General features: G+C 45.9%; 1 protein-coding gene across 4 annotated transcripts in view; it reads left to right on the forward strand.

Annotated features, from left to right (window-relative positions):
* BCO1 (beta-carotene oxygenase 1) overlaps positions 1-18,658 on the forward strand; it is a 79,799-nt gene that overhangs the window by 52,127 nt on the left and 9,014 nt on the right. For all 4 annotated transcript variants that reach the window (XM_084905571.1, XM_084905570.1, XM_084905569.1 and 1 more), the window contains 5 exons: positions 1,707-1,854; positions 3,674-3,821; positions 6,929-7,149; positions 9,969-10,226; positions 18,007-18,112. In XM_084905571.1, coding sequence (XP_084761697.1) covers positions 1,707-1,854; positions 3,674-3,821; positions 6,929-7,149; positions 9,969-10,226; positions 18,007-18,112 — 881 coding nt within the window. The remainder of the gene's footprint in view (positions 1-1,706; positions 1,855-3,673; positions 3,822-6,928; positions 7,150-9,968; positions 10,227-18,006; positions 18,113-18,658) is intronic.

Below are 18,658 nucleotides of genomic sequence, written 5' to 3' on the forward strand. Positions count from 1 at the left end.
GAAATGACAAACGTACAAGGTTAATCATGGCTGCATTAACTTGTTATGATGAGGAATTAAAAATAACTCAAATGTTCATCAACAGAGGAATGGTTAGATGGTAACAGTAAAACTACAAAAAAAAAAAAAAAAGAAAAAGAAAAGAAAAGTACCAGGTAGAAGTAAAAAAGAGGATATTTTTGATGTACAGAATGGGAGGATTTCTAAGATATATTAAGTTAAAAAAGATAAAGCTATATAAATAGCAAATAAGTCCTGGCCAGGTAGTTTGTTTGATTAGAGCGTCATTCAGTATTCCAAGGTTGTGGGTTTGATCCCCGGTCAGGGCACATATAAGAATCAACCAATGAATGCATAAATAAGTGGAACCACAAATTGATGTGTTTTTTTTTTTTTTCTCTCTCTCTCCCCTTCCTCCTTCTTCCCTCTCTTCCTTTCTCTGAAATCAATAAATAAAAATTTAAAGAGCAAATAATATGCTATATTTTGTGTAAAAAGGCAGGAAGAAATATAGATTTGTTTTTGCTTGTACATGCAAAAAGAAACTGGAAAGATGCAAAAAAAAAAAAAAAAAAAAAAAAGAGGTGGTAAACTGGCAAATGGGAGAAAAGGATAGGAGAAGATCTTTAGTTGTATATATTTTAAATCATTTGGGTTATGATGCATATGAATGTATTACATATTTAACAAATTAAATTCTTGGCCACGGAATCGGGCTTGCTGTCAGTATCCCCTTCCTCGTACTCTTTATATATACAAGAATTATGAAATGTGTTAGGGTTGGAGGGTCCCAGAGATGGATGATTGCTTCTGCTTTTCCAGAATTGCTCGAAACTCACATTTGCAGGTGGGGGAAGAGGAAACAAAGAAAAGGGGGGGCGGGGGGTGATGAATATAAAACCACCTTTGGGGCATCCTTGCTGTTATATTATTTGCCAGTAGAGGGAGCACTAACCAATACAGGAATCCAGGATCCTTTTTTCCTGTTTTGGGTTTGCCTTTTTGATTTTTGGTGGGTTTTCTTTTTGTTTTTGTTTTTGTTTTTTAAATTTATTGGGATGATGTTGATGAATAAAAGTATATGTTTCAGGTATACAATTCTATAATACATCATCTGTATGTAGTATGTTTATCACCCCAAGTCAAGTCTCTATCCCCTTAACTTTCTATCCCCTTAACTTTCTTGAGTTTGCCTTCTGACCAAATTAGTTATGGGTTCTTAACTTAAAGTCAGTTTTCTTTATTTAAAACAAACAAATAAACAAACAAACAAATTCATTTCCTGGACAAATTTGAGGTAACTGGTGCGGATTCACATTCCTGCCAAAAGATTAGTTGTTTTGCTAGTCTTTAGGAACCATTATGGGTACATGTATGGCTTCTATAGAACTTCTTAAAAATCTTCAGAATAACCCACTAGTTCTTTCTGGCTTTGGTGCGGAAGACCTTTGGATTTTTGAGAGCCCAGGGCTCAGTTGGTGGCCATGTTGTCCAGCTGATTGTCATTCCATAGTTTATTCATTATGGTAGTACCTTTGGTCACTTGATATCTGAGTCCTCTAGTGACATTTTGGGAGCCAGCACTTTTTCTTCCTTAAGTTGAAGTAGTACATTTTAAGTGTTAGGAAAACTAAAACCATCTCAAGCAGAATTTTCCAGCTGGGTAGACCCAGCCATTGACCCATAGATTTGCTTTTTCCCCCCAGAGCTTTTACCTACTTGTCCCAGACCATCCCAGATTTCACAGACAACTGCCTGATTAACTTCATGAAGTGTGGAGAAGACTTCTATGCGGTCACGGAGACCAATTACATCAGGAAAATCAACCCACAGACTCTGGAAACTCTGGAAAAGGTATCAGTGAATTTATAATCAGCATCAGATTTTTACTCAAGACAGGAACCCCTTAAGGGGAGGCCATGTGGCCTGCAGAAACTCATGGCACTTACACTAGGTTCTAAGCTCCTTTAGGGCTGGGACTGAGTTTTTTTCATTTTTGTGGCTGTTTTTATTCCTAGGGTTATCATAGCAAGCACCACAAACAGGGTGGCTTACAACAATAGAAATTTGATCTCTCACAGTTCTGAGGGCTGAGAGTCTGAAATCAAGGTAACATAGGGCCATGTTCTCTCTGAAGGAGGACAGTGTTCTCTAGGGTAGTATCATTCCTTACCTCTTCCACCTCCTGGTGGTTGCCAGCAATCCCTGGTGTTCCTTTACTGATAGATAGGATGCATCACCCCAGTCCCTTCTAAGGATATAGATCATTGGATAAAGGCCACCTGATCTAGCATGACTTCATTTTAACTTAATTACATCTACAAATACCCCATTTCTAAAAATAGGTACCAGGAGTTAGGGCTTCAACGTATCCTTTTGGAAGACCACAACTCAACCTTTAGTAGAGTCTAAAATTCTTGGCTCTGAGTGGTAGCTCAATGAGTGTCTAAGTGAATGGCTATGCTGGACCTCCCATGATTCACAGTGGCCCTACCTCGTATTGACCTGAAGAGGGAGGCATTAGGCAGAGAGCAAGAGTACAAAAATAAATGCCCAATCAGATACCTTTCCTGGGCAGAATCAAGTCAACATTTTTGTCAAAATCAATAGACCCACTTTCAATTTTTTTTTTTTCCAGCTGGCAGTTCTAAGCTTTGATGACTTCACCATACATTTTAATGATCTGTTAAAAGGAGTGCTTTTTTTAGCTGTGAAATTATATCCAGCTCTTTTTAAGCTAGGTGGCTTAGGTCTAACTGATGTACAAGTTGCACAAAGTAGCTGGGGGGCTGTGCTGTTGTGGGGAGGAAGGGCTTATAGCAGGTTCCCAGGCCATCGCATTGTTCTACAGTTGTGGCTTGTTCAAAGTGGGCCATTATTGAGCTTGCTAGTTGAATTTTACTTTGATCAAAAAAATTTCTTGTCTTATGTGTGTATTTTTTGTTACTCCTCACTCAAGGATATTTTTTTCCATTGATTTTTAGAGAGAATGAGTGGGGATGGGAAGAAGGGAGGAAGAGAAGGAGGGAGTAAGGGAGGGAGGGAGGGAGAGAGAGAGAGAGAGAGAGAGAGAGAGAGAGAGAGAGAGAGAGGTGAGACACACACATGGATTGGTTGTCTCCTGCCACCCTTTGATACACAGATTGACACTCATCACTTCGCCACACTGGCCATGGCTGAACAAATGTTTTTGTAAGCTCTCCATTCCCAGAATAATCAAATAATCCTATGAGAGAGAGAGGCCTGGAGATTTCTGCCTCTGTGGAATGCAAAAGGAGATGGTTTAAATGACTTCAGCAGAATGACACAGAGCAGTGGCCAAAATTAGCACTATGGCTGCCTCTCTGCACAGGTCATTGCTTAGAGCTCTCTGTGGTGAGGTGTCCTGTATTCATTCTGAGGACCCCTGACAGGGCCAGGAAGCAGGATCTGAAAAACTGCCACAGAAAATGCACAGCTTACTAATCCCCTGCAATTTATTTGCTGTAGAGCCCCCCATGAGGTTATCAGTTCACAAGAATAAACCTTCTCTTGAAAAGTGAAGTCTGCCTTATTTTCAGATCAGACAATGTGCAGAAATAGCCTTCACCTCTTTGACCCTAGAATCAGTCAGCTATTCATAGGATTTTAACTTCTCTCCTTTTTAAAGCCAGGTGTCTGTCATATTTTTCAGGTTGATTATAGTAAATATGTGACTGTACATCTGGCAACAGCACATCCTCATTATGATTCGGCTGGAAATGTTCTCAACATAGGCATATCCATTATGGACAAGGGAAAGACAAAATATGTGATCTTTAAGATCCCTGCCACAGCACCAGGTAGGTCGTCCTGGGGATACAAGAAGCACGGACGGCAGGTGACTCTCTCTGAAGAATTCTGACTTTTGTTCATGACACAGACTCAATCTGACACTCTCCCTCCCAGATGGTCCAGATGACCATGAGCTAATTTCCCTTCCTTAGGAGAAAAGAGATGTTGCTGGGCTTCCCATCCATCCACCCATTCGTCATCCACACATCCATCCATATATTTCTCATCGGCACATTTCCCTTTCTTTCCTCTCTCCCTCCCCACCCTCCCTCCCTTCCTTCCTGACATTTTTTCAGTCTTCTGGCCAACTTTTGTATGTCAGGCTGTGCCACCCACTTTCATGCCAGCCCCAGAAGCCAGGTTCCCAGAGTTGTTCAGGGAGCTCAGCCCTGCTGGGATCAACTCCAGTTCCCCACCCTGATCTGCAGGCCTTCTGGATCTTCTCCACTTAGCACAGGGATCCTGGAGGGAAGCCCGGGCCAATTGCGATTGCATGTTCCTGAGGGGGAGGAAGGTGGGGCTCATGGCCTTATTTTGTCCAGGACCCTCCTGGGCACCTCAGCCAGGAGACCAGGCCTCCCGTGGTGGCTGGAGATAGGGCAGAACTATAAGGGTTCCTCCTGGTTTAGGAAAACTGGTTTCCATCTGTGCTCCCTGCTGCTCCCCCTCCCCACAGTCCTGTAGGACCTCCTAAGCAAGCTACCAGGCTCTGCTGGCAGAGGTGAGCAAGCCCCTGAAGTCAGAAGGTACTATGAGTATTCTTGTTAAATGGAACTCCTATTAATTAAACCAAGAAGGGGATCTAGGGTCTAGCTTAGAATCCTAGAATGTCAGACTTGGGGATGGTCTAGGGTAGGCATTTGAGTTTACCACCTCATATTACAGAGGACTGTGAGGCCCAGGGGATCAGGTGACATGCCCACGGTCACAGCTTACAGCAACGTCATGCAAGCAGCTCCTCTGAGAGCCTGCTCCCTGCTGGTGGCTTACCCTAGGATCACGCCCATCTCCTGCCTGCCAGGCCAGGGTGCTTTTCATTTCGGTTTGCTTTGTGCTTCATTTGTTTTGTGTAAAAAAGAACGAACCCACAACCCACAGCCTCCCTCCCACCAGCCAGCTGTTCACAATGTGCACAGGTGGCCACCAGGAAGGGAGAGACGCTTGCAGATAGCTCATTAGAAACCAGCCCCAGGCCTGGGAGGGGAGTCCTTTTGGCCAGTGGGTGACTCACGCTTGCAGGAGAATAAGAAAACTGAACATGCACTGAGTACCTTCCGTGTTTGGGCACTGGGCGAGGTACTTGGACTACTCCATTATCTCACTTTTCTCTTCCTTCACACTGTGAATGTTATGAGCCCTAACACATAGCAGAGGAGGTAGCCAGGCTAAAGGGCTGTCTTCTTGGCTTACCGTGTAACTTTGGCCATAATGATATAGATAATTCCACCAAGTCTTGGGCTCCCATCTGTAAAATGCGAATCATACAGCCTACCGTGGTGATCACAATATATGTAAAAAGCCCCTCGTCACCATCGGTACTTATTCTCTCCCAAGTGTTTCAGAATGGGCAATGGCAAGAGAAATTCATGAAACCCTCTGAAATACATGTCTGTATTAGAAAAACTCCATTTTCCCTACCTTTGTATCTCCTTCACTTTGACACTCCACTACACTCACAACACTTCTGACACTGGCTGGGGGTGAGGGGTTCCCCACACCAAGAAGTTCTCTGTGATGCCCACTGGTGTCCTGTGATTTATTTCACTCAATCCTAAGGCTATCTACTTGACCATGACAACCCCATAGGTTAAGGGCTCAGTCCCACAAGACTGCTTCTACCCCACTTCAGATGCCAATCAAGTAGTAGGTCCCCAGGTTATCCACAGCTTCTGACAGACTTGGCTACAAATCAAGGGTTCTCCCCTCCATGCTCCCCCGTCCCTCCTGGTTTCAATTAATTTGCTAGAGCATCTCATAAAACTCAGGGAAACACGTTTGCCGTTTTATTAAAGGCCACAATAGAGTATACACATGAATATACAGATGAAGAGATGCAGAGGGTAGGGTCTGAGAGGTTCTGGGGCTCAGGAATGCCTGTCTCATGGAGTTGGGGTGCATCGGGCTCCCAGTGTGCATGTTTTTGCCTATCTGTAAGCTCTTTGAACCCCATGCTGTTGGGGTTTTATAGAGGCTTTCTTAGGTAGGCATGATGGATGCCTCTCTCTCCTCTCTGGAGGATGAGGGATGGAGTTGAAAAAATTCCAAGCTGTAATTATGACTTGGTCTTTCTGGGGACCAGCCCCCATCCCGGAGCCCACCCAGAGTCATCTCAAAAGGTGCTCCTCATGCTCTTATCACTTGGGAGTTTACACAGCTTTCAGGAGGCCTGGGTCACGGACGGGGTCAAAGACCAAGCATTAGAATAAGAGATGTTCCTCTTGCTATGCAGGTTTTAGGAGCCCCGTGCCAGGGTCTGGGGGAAGATGCCAAAATATATATTTTTCTATTAATTCACAATGTCAAATGAGGGTCCTCAGCAAAATATCCTAGCACTTGCCCGGGAGCTGGCCCCTCCCCTGGGCCAGCTTGATGGAGCCTCAGGCCCAGCCCGCCCTCTGAGCCGAACTCCACATTTCATCACGCTCCTCAGCCGATCCATATGCACATGAGAGTTTGAGTGCATTGCTCCAGAACAGGGGCTGACAAACCTTTTCTGTACATATTCAGGAGAGTCAATATTTGAGGCTTTGCAGACATGTAATCTCTGTTGCAAGTATTCAATAACGCTGCTGTGGCTCAAAAGCAAAAGCAGCCGTGGCCCCTGCAGAGAGGAGGAAGCATGCTGGGTTTCAAATAAACCTTCATCCAAAAGCAGGTGGAGCCGGGTTAAACCTCGGGTTGTGGTTGTGGAACCCTGGCCCAGAGGTCTGACTGTGGTTCACTGTCTTCAGATTGCAGAAACAGGTCTCCGAGTGGGGTGGGCCTGTGCCCTGCTTCAGCGAGGCAGCACCCCCTTCACCTGCTTTCCTCACTTTGAGGAGCTCTGCTACAGGTGATGGTGCTGTGGTCCGGGCAGCCAGGCCCTGCTTGGCGCCTGAGGCTTGCTTTTCTCCAGACAGGACGAAGAGGACGAGCCCCCTGGAGCACACGGAGGTCATCTGCTCCATCCCCTCCCGCTCCCTCTTCTCCCCGAGCTACTGCCACAGCTTCAGTGTCACCGAGAACTACATCATTTTCCTCGAGCAGCCCTTCAAGCTGGATATTCTCAAGATGGCAACCGCGTACATCCGGGGAGTGAGCTGGGCTTCTTGCCTGGCTTTCCACGGGGAGGACAAGGTAAGCCCTGGCTGGGCCTGAGGACACGCAGCATGAGGACGGCCAGAGCGAGGTGTCCCTGGACACTGAGACGAAGGTCAGCTCTGAGGAGGCTTCTTAGGAAAGAAAGAAGTAAGCCACTGTACAGCGTTTCGGAGGGGGGGCATCAGCCAACCTTCCAGAGAGTTCTGAACTTAGGGCGGTCCTTCAGAGAGGTCCTGAGTTAGGGCAAGGGTGCCAGGCTTTTATAGCCCCATATCAATAAGTCAGTAGAGAAGACTGTCCTGAAAGGGTGTGTGACCTTGGACAAGGTAGCCTCCTCAACCAAAGCAGTCCCCACTCACCTCAGTCCTAACCAATATCTGGGCTCCTTCAGCCTCCGCTGTTATTGACAAGGCCTTTTCAGCACCCCTGCAGCCGCTGTGCAATGTCAGGGGAGAGGGGCCATAGATTGTTCAGACATCATAATGACAGGGTTCTGCCAGAACAACAGAAACGCCTTCCGGGTAGAGACACCTGGGTGCACAAAGTATGTATATGTGAATGCATGTGTGTGTGTCCATGTAGGTATGATGTGTATACATGTCTTCACATGTGTATATGTGCATAAATGTGTGTATGTCTATATGTATGCATGTACATGTGGGTTTTTTTTTTTTTGCTGCTGTTACTTGTGAAATATATCAAGTGGTTCCATGTCATTCAAATAATAAAGATGTATAAAAACCAACCTATCAGGCCCCTTCCCACATCGTCCCCACTCCTCCCCCCAACCATTGCCCTTTCCAGAGAGAACTACCATATCCATTTGACATCCTTCTGCTCCTCTTTCCACGCACCACACACATCTTTATGTACATATACAAACGTGTGTGTCCCCATCTCTTTAAGGCCTATCACTCTTCTTGGGGAAGAGAGTGGGGTGTTCAAAGGAACAAAGGGCTTAGGTGTGGTCCCTCCTCTACTAAGACCTTCCAGTTATTTTCCATATTCCTTGGAGTAATATCCAAATGCCTCACTCTTTGGCCTGTAACGCCCTTCATATTTCATCCCAAACCGTGGCTCCCTTGCTCACTCCACCTCCTCCTGTATCTCAAACCAGCCACACACATTCTTGCCTCAGCACCTTTGGGTTTTCTATCCCCTGGAATATTCTTCCCCCCATGGCTTCCTCCTGAAAAAAACTACTCCAGGTCTTAGCTCCAGCCCTCTGACCTCAAGGTCTTCCTTGGTGAACTCATCTATAACAGACCCTTCCCCAGGCTTCTCCATCCCTGGGCCGGCTTCACTTTTCTCAGTAGCACTCATCATCAAACCCCCCTGACAGAGGATATATTTGATCATGGGCTGCTGGCCTCACTCCAATTGAAATATAAACTGCAGGAAAGCAGGGGCTTGGTTTTATTCTGTCTCTCTAGTTCCTGATAAATTGTCTATAAATATTTGTGGGATGAGTGAGTGAGGCAAGGGGCCGGCAGAGGAGCCAGTTAAATCCCCAGGCACTTCTTGGAAATGGCAAAGTTAGGCCACATTGTTTACTCATAGGTTGCATCACAGGTAGTCTCTTGAGTGCATTCCATTGTTCTGCCTCCCATGTCTCTGACTTTCTCCTAGGATGTCAATTAAAAAGGGGCTGAGCTTTTTGTCAACCTGTGTTGACAGTGTTGTCTGCAGTGTCTTTCATTTATGAGTTTACTCTCTTAAAATGCAAATGAAGACTGCTTCCTTAGAGGGTGCTCATACCAAAAATAAAAAAATCCTCAAACACCTGAGGAACATCCCACTGGCAGGAGCTGCAGGGCCCTTTGTGCCTCCACCCTGAGGCCCCAGGGGATCCCTTCGCCCTGGATGGCAGGCTGAGAGCCCTGGGAGAACTTTGGAATACATTTCAAAGAGAACTTTCTGAAAGACCCAGGGATTGGGATCCTAGGGAAGATAAGGTCTAAAATAGTTATCCCTGTACTCATTCTCCTACTGACTCCCACCACCATGCTATCAAAGCTTTCCTCCTCTGCACCCTGCCCAGCATTTAAAGCTTGGTTCTGAGAAAGGTGAGAGAGGAGCAAACAAGCAGGGAGGAGGTGGTGAAAAATCAGCCCGGAGTGGTCCCTCCCTCCTTTTCAGGAGGAGGGTGATTGGGCCAGAGCTGCCAAAAGATAGAACCACCACCCCCCTCCCTTTGGATTAGGCAACTGGGGCTACAGATATGGCTAATTACCACCCAGGGTGACACCGCCTCGTGACACCCAGAGTGTGTGCAGCAGCCTCATGAGCAGCTACCCATGTGGGATCCTTAGCTAGAACCAGGTCACTCAGCCCTCCAGGGCAGGGGTGTTGCTGTGGCAACCACATCCCTGTAACAGGCTCTGTGGGCAGGTTGGAGAGGGTACCCAAAAGGGAAGGTGTGGTTTCAGAGTGTTAGGGGCTCTGGCTGTGGATGAAGGCTGGAAAGCCCTGGAGGTCTGGCACCTCGCCAGTTCTCTCCAACTCAGCCATTTCCAGGGAGCTACCATGTTGCCACCCACCTGGAATCACAACCAAGTGAAGGAGGGGAAACAGTGCACCCTCTGGGGCCTCCCACACACACTGTCCTGGGGACACAGAAGCCCTGGCCCACAAACTTCCTCTCTGTGGGAAAGAAATGATCCTAGACATGCAAGTGACAGCCCCACATACTCAGTGCTTCTGCGTGGCTGGCACTCTGGAGTGGGACACAAGGCTGGAAGGGGGAAGGGTATGAGCCAGTACATGGCAGGGCTGGGTCTTGTCTCGTACCTGATGCCACCGCGCTGGGCCAGCAGAGGGGGGAAGCTGACCACTGGGTCTGTCTCTTCTTTCAGACTTACATTAACATTGTCAACCAAAGGACTGGGAAGCCTGTGTCCATCAAGTTTTACACAGACCCTATGGTGGTCTTTCATCACGTCAACGCCTACGAAGAGGACGGCTGCCTTCTGTTTGATGTCATAGCCTATGAGGACAATAGACTGTACCAGTGGTTCTACTTGAGCAACCTGAAAGAAGGCTTAGAAGGGAACGCCAAGATCATCCCTTTCCCCACCCTCAAGAGGTTCGCCGTGCCCCTCTACATGGACAAGGTAATGGCTTGAAGGAAGGCCATTTTATTCCTGGGAAAACATGAGTACCAGGTAGGAAGCTGAGTTGGTTGACATTGAAATCTAAAATGAGCTGTTCTTAAAGAGAGACAGAAAAAGGTTTTCCTTATTTCCCCATAGTTAGTAGATAGTCATAGTAGAAACTAGAAAATATAGATTAAGTAAAAAGGAAAGAAATCCCCCATAAACCCCTTGTAGATATATTTGAATTGACCCCCCAAATCCCCCCCTTCTCTCTTTCTTTTTCCATAGCTAACTAGCTATATAGACAGACACATTGATTGATATATATGTGTGTACATAATTGATATATGTATATTATATATACTATATACATATTGATATATCATGATCAAGTGATTAAAATTATGTACAGTGTGATTTAATTTTACAAAAGGAAATCACACTGTACATACTTTTAACTGCTTTATTTATTTGTTTGTTTATTTTAAATATATTTTTTTATTGATTTCAGAGAAGAAGAAAGAGAGAGAGATAGAAACATCAATGATGAGAGAGAATCATTGATTGGCTGCCTTCTGTATGCCCCACAATGGAATTGACCCTGATATTCAGTCATGTTCCCTTGACCAGAATTGAACCCGGGACCCTTTAGTCCACAGGCTGTTGCTCTATCCACTGAGCTAAACCAGCTAGGGTTAATTGCTTTATTGAGATATAATTCACCTGCCATATAATTTACCCATTTTCACCCATTTAAACTGTATAATTCAATGGCATTTAGTATATTCACAGAGTTGTTCAACTATTACAACAATCAATTTTAAAACATGTTTATTACTCCCAGAAGAAATCTCATACCCCTTAATCATAACACCTCTCAAATCTCTCCATCCCCCTGCCCTAGGCAACCACTAATCTACTTCCTGTCTCTGAGGATGTGTTTCTCGGACATTTCATAGAAATGGATCATACAGGGATGGTTTTCTGTGACTGGCTTCTTTCACTCAGCATCATGTTTTCAAGGTTCATCTGTGTTGTAGTATGTGTCCATACATGGCTGAATGTGTACATTCTCTTTTGTGTACGGCTTTCCCCACCTATTTGTATATCTAAATATCTTTCCATGACATTAAATGTTCTTCTACAACATCGTTTTTGCTATTTTTCTGTCAGCCTATGGCAGGGATTCAACATCGTTTGCCTACCCAGTGCCCTGCTGTTGAATGGTACTGTTCTTGCATTAAAAATGGCCACTAGATCAGATGTTAGCCTTAATTAGGGTGATGCTGCCAGAGTTCTGGACTTGATTTGGAGGCTACAGAGGCTTCTGGCTCCAGAACTCACTGACTTTCATGACTTAATTAATTTAAATGAAGCCAAATTCATTTCAATTCAATTTTGATGGCTCATATTTACTAGCTGCACTCCATATGCCAGGTACTTTGCTAAGCGTTTTCTTTTTTCTTACCTCACTTAATGATCCAAACAACTTGTGGAAGAGGTCCTTATGTTAGACTCATTTAATTGATGAGGAAGCTGAGGCTCAGAGATGTTAAAGAATGTGCCCAAGGTCACACAGCCCAGAATGGCAGAGCCAAGGTTGTTATCTGCACCAGCCTGTCTCTAAACCCCATCCTTATGGCCGGTAAGGGGTACAACTCCTGGAAAGAACCCCTAATGGGTCCCCCTGATGCCTCTTGGGGCTCTGCAGGCCTGAGGAGTAGAGGACACTCCCACAGCACCCAGGGAACCTCTCCCACTCTCACTGCCAGGCTCCTCGGTGCTGGAGTTTAGGCAGCTCCCAACCAGGGAGCAGGGCCTGCATTTAAACACCAGGTATGTTTGTTGTTCCTGTCTCCATCTGCATATCTCTGTTGTGATTTATACCCTATTTCCTATCACTTCTATTTAACATATACAAGTCACCTGTTTGTTTAAATCATCCACTGTTGAAAGAAAAACCTATCACTACCCAATGGAAAGCCACCTTGCTTGCTGCAAATAGCAGGTGCTCTTGAGCATTAAAAAAAAAAGGGGGGGGGAGGGGAATAAAGCAGAGGTCTTATGCGCTAACCAGAAATTGTTGCTTGCCAAGACTTACTGCCTTCATTAATAAGAAAGTTCCAACATGTATCACCTGTTAAAGACTTAGTGGCACCTAACTTGCTCCTTGACCTGTTAGAAAGCTTGAAAGAGCCAGGACTGGTTTGGCTCAGTGGATAGAGTGTCGGCTTGGGGACTGAAGGGTCCCGGGTTCGATTCCGGTCAAGGGCATGTACCTTGGTTGCAGGCAGATCCCCAGTAGGGGGTGTGCAAGAGGCAGCTGATCGATGACTCTCTCTCATCGATGTTTCTAACTCTCTATCTCTCTCCCTTCCTCTCTGTACAAAATCAATAAAATATATATTAGAAAAAGAAAAAGAAAAAGAAAGCTTGAAAGAGAAAAAGAATGTAGCTTTCTCCCCGGGGCTATTGAATGAACTGGCTGTGTCCCACATATTCTTCACATGAGCCACCGCCCTCTGTGCCCCTTGCTCTGGGCAGGGCCTCGGTGCAGGGCCTCAAACCGCAGCCTCTGGTTCCAGGAAGCAATGGGGGGGGTGTCACAAAGCTCACAGGTGGCAAGTCCCGAGGCCCCGCCCCCATCTCTTGTTGGCCTCAGTCTGGGGAAAAGACAGAGAGGAAAGACTCCCTCCCACTGCCCACACACCACAGTATTTTATGACCTTTTATCACGCTCGAAAATGATTTGCTTCCTTGGAACCAAGCTAAGAAGTTTAGCATGTGTATTTTTAAAAGGCGCCAAGTGAGCCATCTGCTGCTTTGAAACTTGCAAAGAAGAGTGAGTCTGGGATGGGTAGCTCTGGCCATGCTTTCTAATTGCTGTTTATTGTCCCTTAAAAAATGTCTTCTTGCTTCACTTTCAAGTCGCCCCGCCTGCATATTGTGATCTGGAAATCAAGCAGGAGCACGTGGCTTTTATGCCCAGATCCAGCAGCTCTAATTCCATCCCATCCAAAGGCTTATTAGGGAAGAACTGCAGGCGATGCCACTCTTTCTCTAATGCCCTTCATTCTGGGGCCTTCTCATATCCCTGCCCCTTCTGCCTGCAACCCCATTCTCTTCCCATCAGATCTCCACTCCAGTCTTGGCTGCAGGTCGGACTTACCTAGGGGCTCTGAGACCACATCCACTCCTCCTGGGCCTCAGCCCAGACCCTCCAGAAGTGGGGTCTAGGGGTGGGCATGGTCTCAGAGCCCACAGTGGATACTAATTTGCATCTGGGAAGCAAATTCCTGGTCATCCTGCAGGTGTCAGGGTCCTTATTCCCCTCAGATGAGTTTGTACACTCAGATGGCACCTGCAGCTCTTTGTAATGAACTTGTTCAGTCACCTCTTCCTGCTGAAGCTCTAAGAGAGCCAGGACTCTGTTTTGTCAGCAGTTTATCCCATTAAAGTTTTTGGCATTCAGAGAGTTCTCATTAAGCCCTTAAATATTTTTTAATGAATGAATGAAAACATGAATCAAGGTCTCCAAAAGGGCACAAGGTCTTCCTTTAGCACTTGGGACATTTCCTTGTAGAATGGGAATGGTGAAGTATTCAGAAGTCTGGGACCTCCTAGCTGCCCCAGATTCTCTTGTATTTGGGCCAGCTGGGGTCAAAGGAAGGGGAGGCCTGTTTATGTAGAGTGGCGTGGGGATTGTGAAAGGCAGGGCTGGCCCGGGAGGGGCGTGGGCGTGTGCAGACAGTCCCTGCAGGTGCCCTGCCCTTGTCCTGCAGATGGATTCGTAAACACTGACTTCCCTCCTGGCAGTCATCCACACACAGGGGCCATCACGGGCAGGGGGTGGGAGGAGGGTAGATGTCTTGGACCTAGAAAGAGTGGTTCAGTTGGTTTGTTTATTGTTGTTGTTTTTTCTCCAAATGCAAAAATGACCCAATATTATAAGACAGCCACCACTCAGTTCACTGTATGCTAAGCCCTGTGTTATGATGACTTTTCTGCTCTTAGACCTCAGCAAGAGGGGACCCTACTCTGGCCTTGGCAGTTTGGGGGGCCCTGATCTGGCCTTTCTCCAGCAGTTTCCTTTCTCCCCACTCTCCAGTGTGAGGAGAAAGGGTTGTGGAGTTTTGCCCACCCAGAGGGACCCTCCCCCACCCCAACCATGAACTGGCTACCCTTGATCCCTGAATTTCCTGCCTCAATAGCCCCAGCCTACTTGCAGCACCTGCTCCAGTCCTCCTCAGGCCCACACAGTGGCCAGGGCTGGCTGCTGGCCTGGTTGTGCTGGCTGGGGCATCCATGCAGTGGGGAGAAAAGGGGCAGAGGCAGAGAACCCAGGTCTAGAAGCTGGGACCAGCACCATGCAATGGAACCTGCTACAGTGAAGGAACACTTATTTGTCCACCCAACGCAGTAGCCACTAGTCACTAGCCACATGTGCTATTGAAATGTGGCCAGTGCTGCTGAGGAACTGAATTTTAAATTTTTTAAAAATTTCAATTAAACATTAAATGTAAAGAGCCATATGTAGCTAGTTATTGCCGTATTGGACAGCACCAGTCCACAACATTGTGAAGGTCCGTGTGCCAAGGCAGAGGAGAAAATGGCCTTTTACTTAACCATTTGCTATGGGTAGACCTGGGGTTGGTGGGCCTCATTCTCATTGGGGTCCTGCAGTTTTAGGGGTGGTTACATGCTTTGCATGCCTCTCACCTCATCTTGATGACAGCCCTCCGAGTGATTCATTATCCCATGACTACAGATGAGAGCCACCTGCCTGACATCGCAGAATTGTCGGTGGGATTTGAATGCATGTCTGCCTGGCTCCCAGTTACTAATTATGATAGGTCTGGCCCTGGACCAGGTATTTTTATAACCATTATTTAACTTAATCCTAGCCATTATCCTCAGACGCATGTCAAAAGAACCAGTCCAAAAAAATTACGAGTAGTTCTCCCCCTCTTTCCCCCCAATTTTACAAACGAGGAAGCGAAGCGAGGAAGCGGGCTCAGGGAGGCTGAGAAAGTTCACAGAGAAAGCTGTGGGGTCACATTTCACACCCAGGGCCGCTGAACTCCAAAGTCAGCGTTTTGGGGAATTACTGAGATGACTTCTTCTCCCCCTTGAATGTAGGGATTTCAAAGTAAGCTCGCAGAATTTTGTTGCATTCTGGCTGGAAAGCCATTTCTTCCCAAAGCTGAGCATGTTGGCCACCGAAAGCAGCCGAGTCATGTTCATTAGTGCTGTGTGTGGAAAAATTCAGTTTATCCCTCAACCAGTCTGACCAGTTTCAGGCTAGAGTTCTAAGACGGCTCTGCAGATCGACTCCCTAAGAATCAAGCCCAGGACATGCACAAGAGGCCTATTGCTGTCATGTGACTAGCAAGTCACCAGGAGAGGCCTCCCACCAATTCGTTGTGCATCACAGGTGGAGGCATCCAGAGCTTTTGTTTCTAAGAAACCATAGATATGCTGGATGCTAAGTGACTTTTTAATGCACTTTATCGCATTTCATTCTTACAACCGTTCGGCCAAACACGTTTTGCCCCTTGATAGTTAAAGGGAAAGCTTTCTGAGTCATGCATTCACTCATTTATTCAGCAGTTACTCCCTGGGAGGTATGTGCCATGCACTGACCAAAATCTGGTCCCGGTCTTCATAGGGAAAGATCATAAAAGAAGAAAGCAGCTCCCTAAAGAGATAATTGCAGGTTGGGACACACGCCTCAGAGACACTGCAGATTGAGTTGTTGGGGAAGGGACGTTGAGTTGAGACCTGCAGGATGGGAACGGGCCAGTCTCTGGGCCTTTGCACCTGCTTTGTCCTCTGCCTGCAGTGCTCTTGCTTCTGAGTAGAAGAATTGCCAGATAAAGGTCTGGGCTCAGGCCCTGCTTCTCACTGTGTGACCTTGGACAAATCACTTTCCTTTTCTGGGCCTCAGTTTGGTCTTCTGTAAATTGAGGGATTGAACTAAAAATGTCTTGAAGGGCCCCTGCATTTTAATAGCTAGGATGCAGTAAATTTTCTCTCCTTCCCAGCCAAAAGCAGCTATTGTTCAAATAGGTTTGTTTTCACTATAAAAGCCCATTTTGGAAAATTTGGAAAGTAGAGAAAAGTTTAAATGAAAAGTCAACCATAATAATAATTTTCCCCAGTAAACTCTGTCAACCATAATAATAATTTTCCCCAGTAAACAAGGCAGGGGCTTGTTTCTCATTCTCTCCCAGTGGTAATGGCATTAATGTAGTAGTAGGAGTAATCTATACTAATAAAAGCCTGGGTGGTCGTCACGCTGTCACAATTCATCACCAGGGTGGGCGGGGCTTGATGCTGTGTGCAGGGCTTGGGGGCGGGTCCTGACAGCTGCTCCACAGGGCTTCCGCCAGGAGTCCCACAGCCTCATGCTGGCCTCAGAGCGGGACCCCGGTTCCAGCCTACTGCTTTGGGTCAATCCCCATCAAGGAGGCCTACCTCTTTGGGGTGATAGATTGCAGAGATCCCACATTGTGATTGGGTATAGGCCTGTGGGGGACACCTCCTCCCAAGTGCATGAATTTTGTGCACCGGGCCACTAGTATTGGTAATAATACAACAGTCATATAATCAATAGCAGCTAATTATCTAGCACTTTCTGCTAACCAGGCTCTCTTTAAATTATTTGCATGGATTACTTAATCTGCACAATAATTCGGAGACACATATACCATTCCTACAATGTGTATTCCTACTATACTTCATTATATAAGTGAAAACACTGAATTTCAGAGATACTAAGTAACTTACTCAAGGTCCCATAACTAGTATGTGGAGAAACAGGGAGTGGTAAATGCTCAATAAATATTCAATCAATTGTGTTAAATCCCTCTCCTGGGTTACAAATATGGCAGTAAGGCACTGACCAAAGTCTGATTGAAACCTGAGACCAAGGAATGTCCTTGATTGATATCTTTTTCCCCAAGTAAATTTTATTGCATGTTTATTTTATTTTCAGCCATGATACATTTTCACAGGAGAATATACTAAAGATATAGATAAACATGGAAAAAGAAATTAAGGTCTCCATACTGTCACTGCCTGCTATATTGTTAATATTTGGTCTATTTCTCCCCAGGCTCTTTTCAAGGTAATTATTTTAGCTGGCTGAGGTCACGCTGCGTATGCAATTTACTCTGCTGCTCTTTTCACTCAGTATTCTATCATGAGTACTTCCCATGTTATTATGAACTCTTTATAAACAATCTTTTAATGACTGATGCAGCCTTTTACAGGTGAATCATCCAGTGTTTAAAAAGTACATTAATTTCACCTGTGAGGGATAAGGTGGCCCACGGTAGAAAAAAAGAGCCATGGTTTTAGTGGCCCCCGCCCTACCACCTACCAGCTATCCGATCTTGGAGGAGTCACTTACAATCGCCAATCCGTATTTTTAACTGAGAATACCTGTTTATGCCATAGCTGCTTCCTGTGAGTAATGTGAGGACATAGTAAGATGACACACACAGAAGCATTTTTTTTTACATTTTTTATTAAATTATTATCTGTGTACATATTTTAACATTGGCCCCCTTCCCATACATACCCTCCCTCCCCAGAGTTTTGTGTCCATTGGTTGTACTTATATGCATGTATACAAGTCCTTCCGTTGATCTACTATCTCCCCCAGATCTCCCTACCTTCCCTGCTGTAGTTTGACAGTCTAGAAGCATTTTTTTTTAATGTACACAGTAAAACAAATGTTTCCTTGTTCCTGGTTAACAAGTTTTTATTTTTGTTGGAAAATTGATTCTTTCAGAATGCGGAAGTGGGCTCAAATTTAATCAAACTGCCAACTACGACAGCAAGAGCCCTGAAGGAGAAAGATGACCAAGTCTACTGCGAACCAGAGTTGCTCTGTGAAGGTAAGCTACATCCTCTATCCCTGTGTTTAGGGGAGAGCAGAATTTCATGATGCCCCACAGGCCTCTTTGGGTAATAAATACCTCCTTCTGATTCTGAGATGCTCCGCACAGACAAGAGACAAAGAGGAAGGCTCTTTGGGATGCCCCAGTGCAAAGCATTTGGGGACAGTTGTCTTTCATGTGTCCTCAAACCCCACCCAGGAAGGCCCTGGGTGGTCACTGGACCTGGTAACTTTCATGGCTGCCCCCCACAAATGCTGTGCTGTACTGAACGCGGACTAACAGGCACGGCACATTTGGATCCCTACCTCTACACATTCACGATACTCCACATAACAGGTACTGTCAGCACATCACAGAGGAGCCAACCAGGCCTCAGAAAAAGGTTGAGCTATACACACAACAAAAACCCCTTGAATAGAAGTCACACCCACTAGAGCAGGGCTCCTCCACCTGGCTCTCCTCATACTTGGGGCTGGTCATTCTTTGTGGTGGGGCCATCTTGAGCATTGTAGGATGTTGAGCCACATCCCAAGCCTCAACCTA

This window comes from Pipistrellus hanaki (genome assembly GCF_964339955.1).
Source record: "Pipistrellus hanaki genome assembly, chromosome: 15".
Classification (NCBI taxonomy): Eukaryota; Metazoa; Chordata; class Mammalia; order Chiroptera; family Vespertilionidae; genus Pipistrellus; species Pipistrellus hanaki.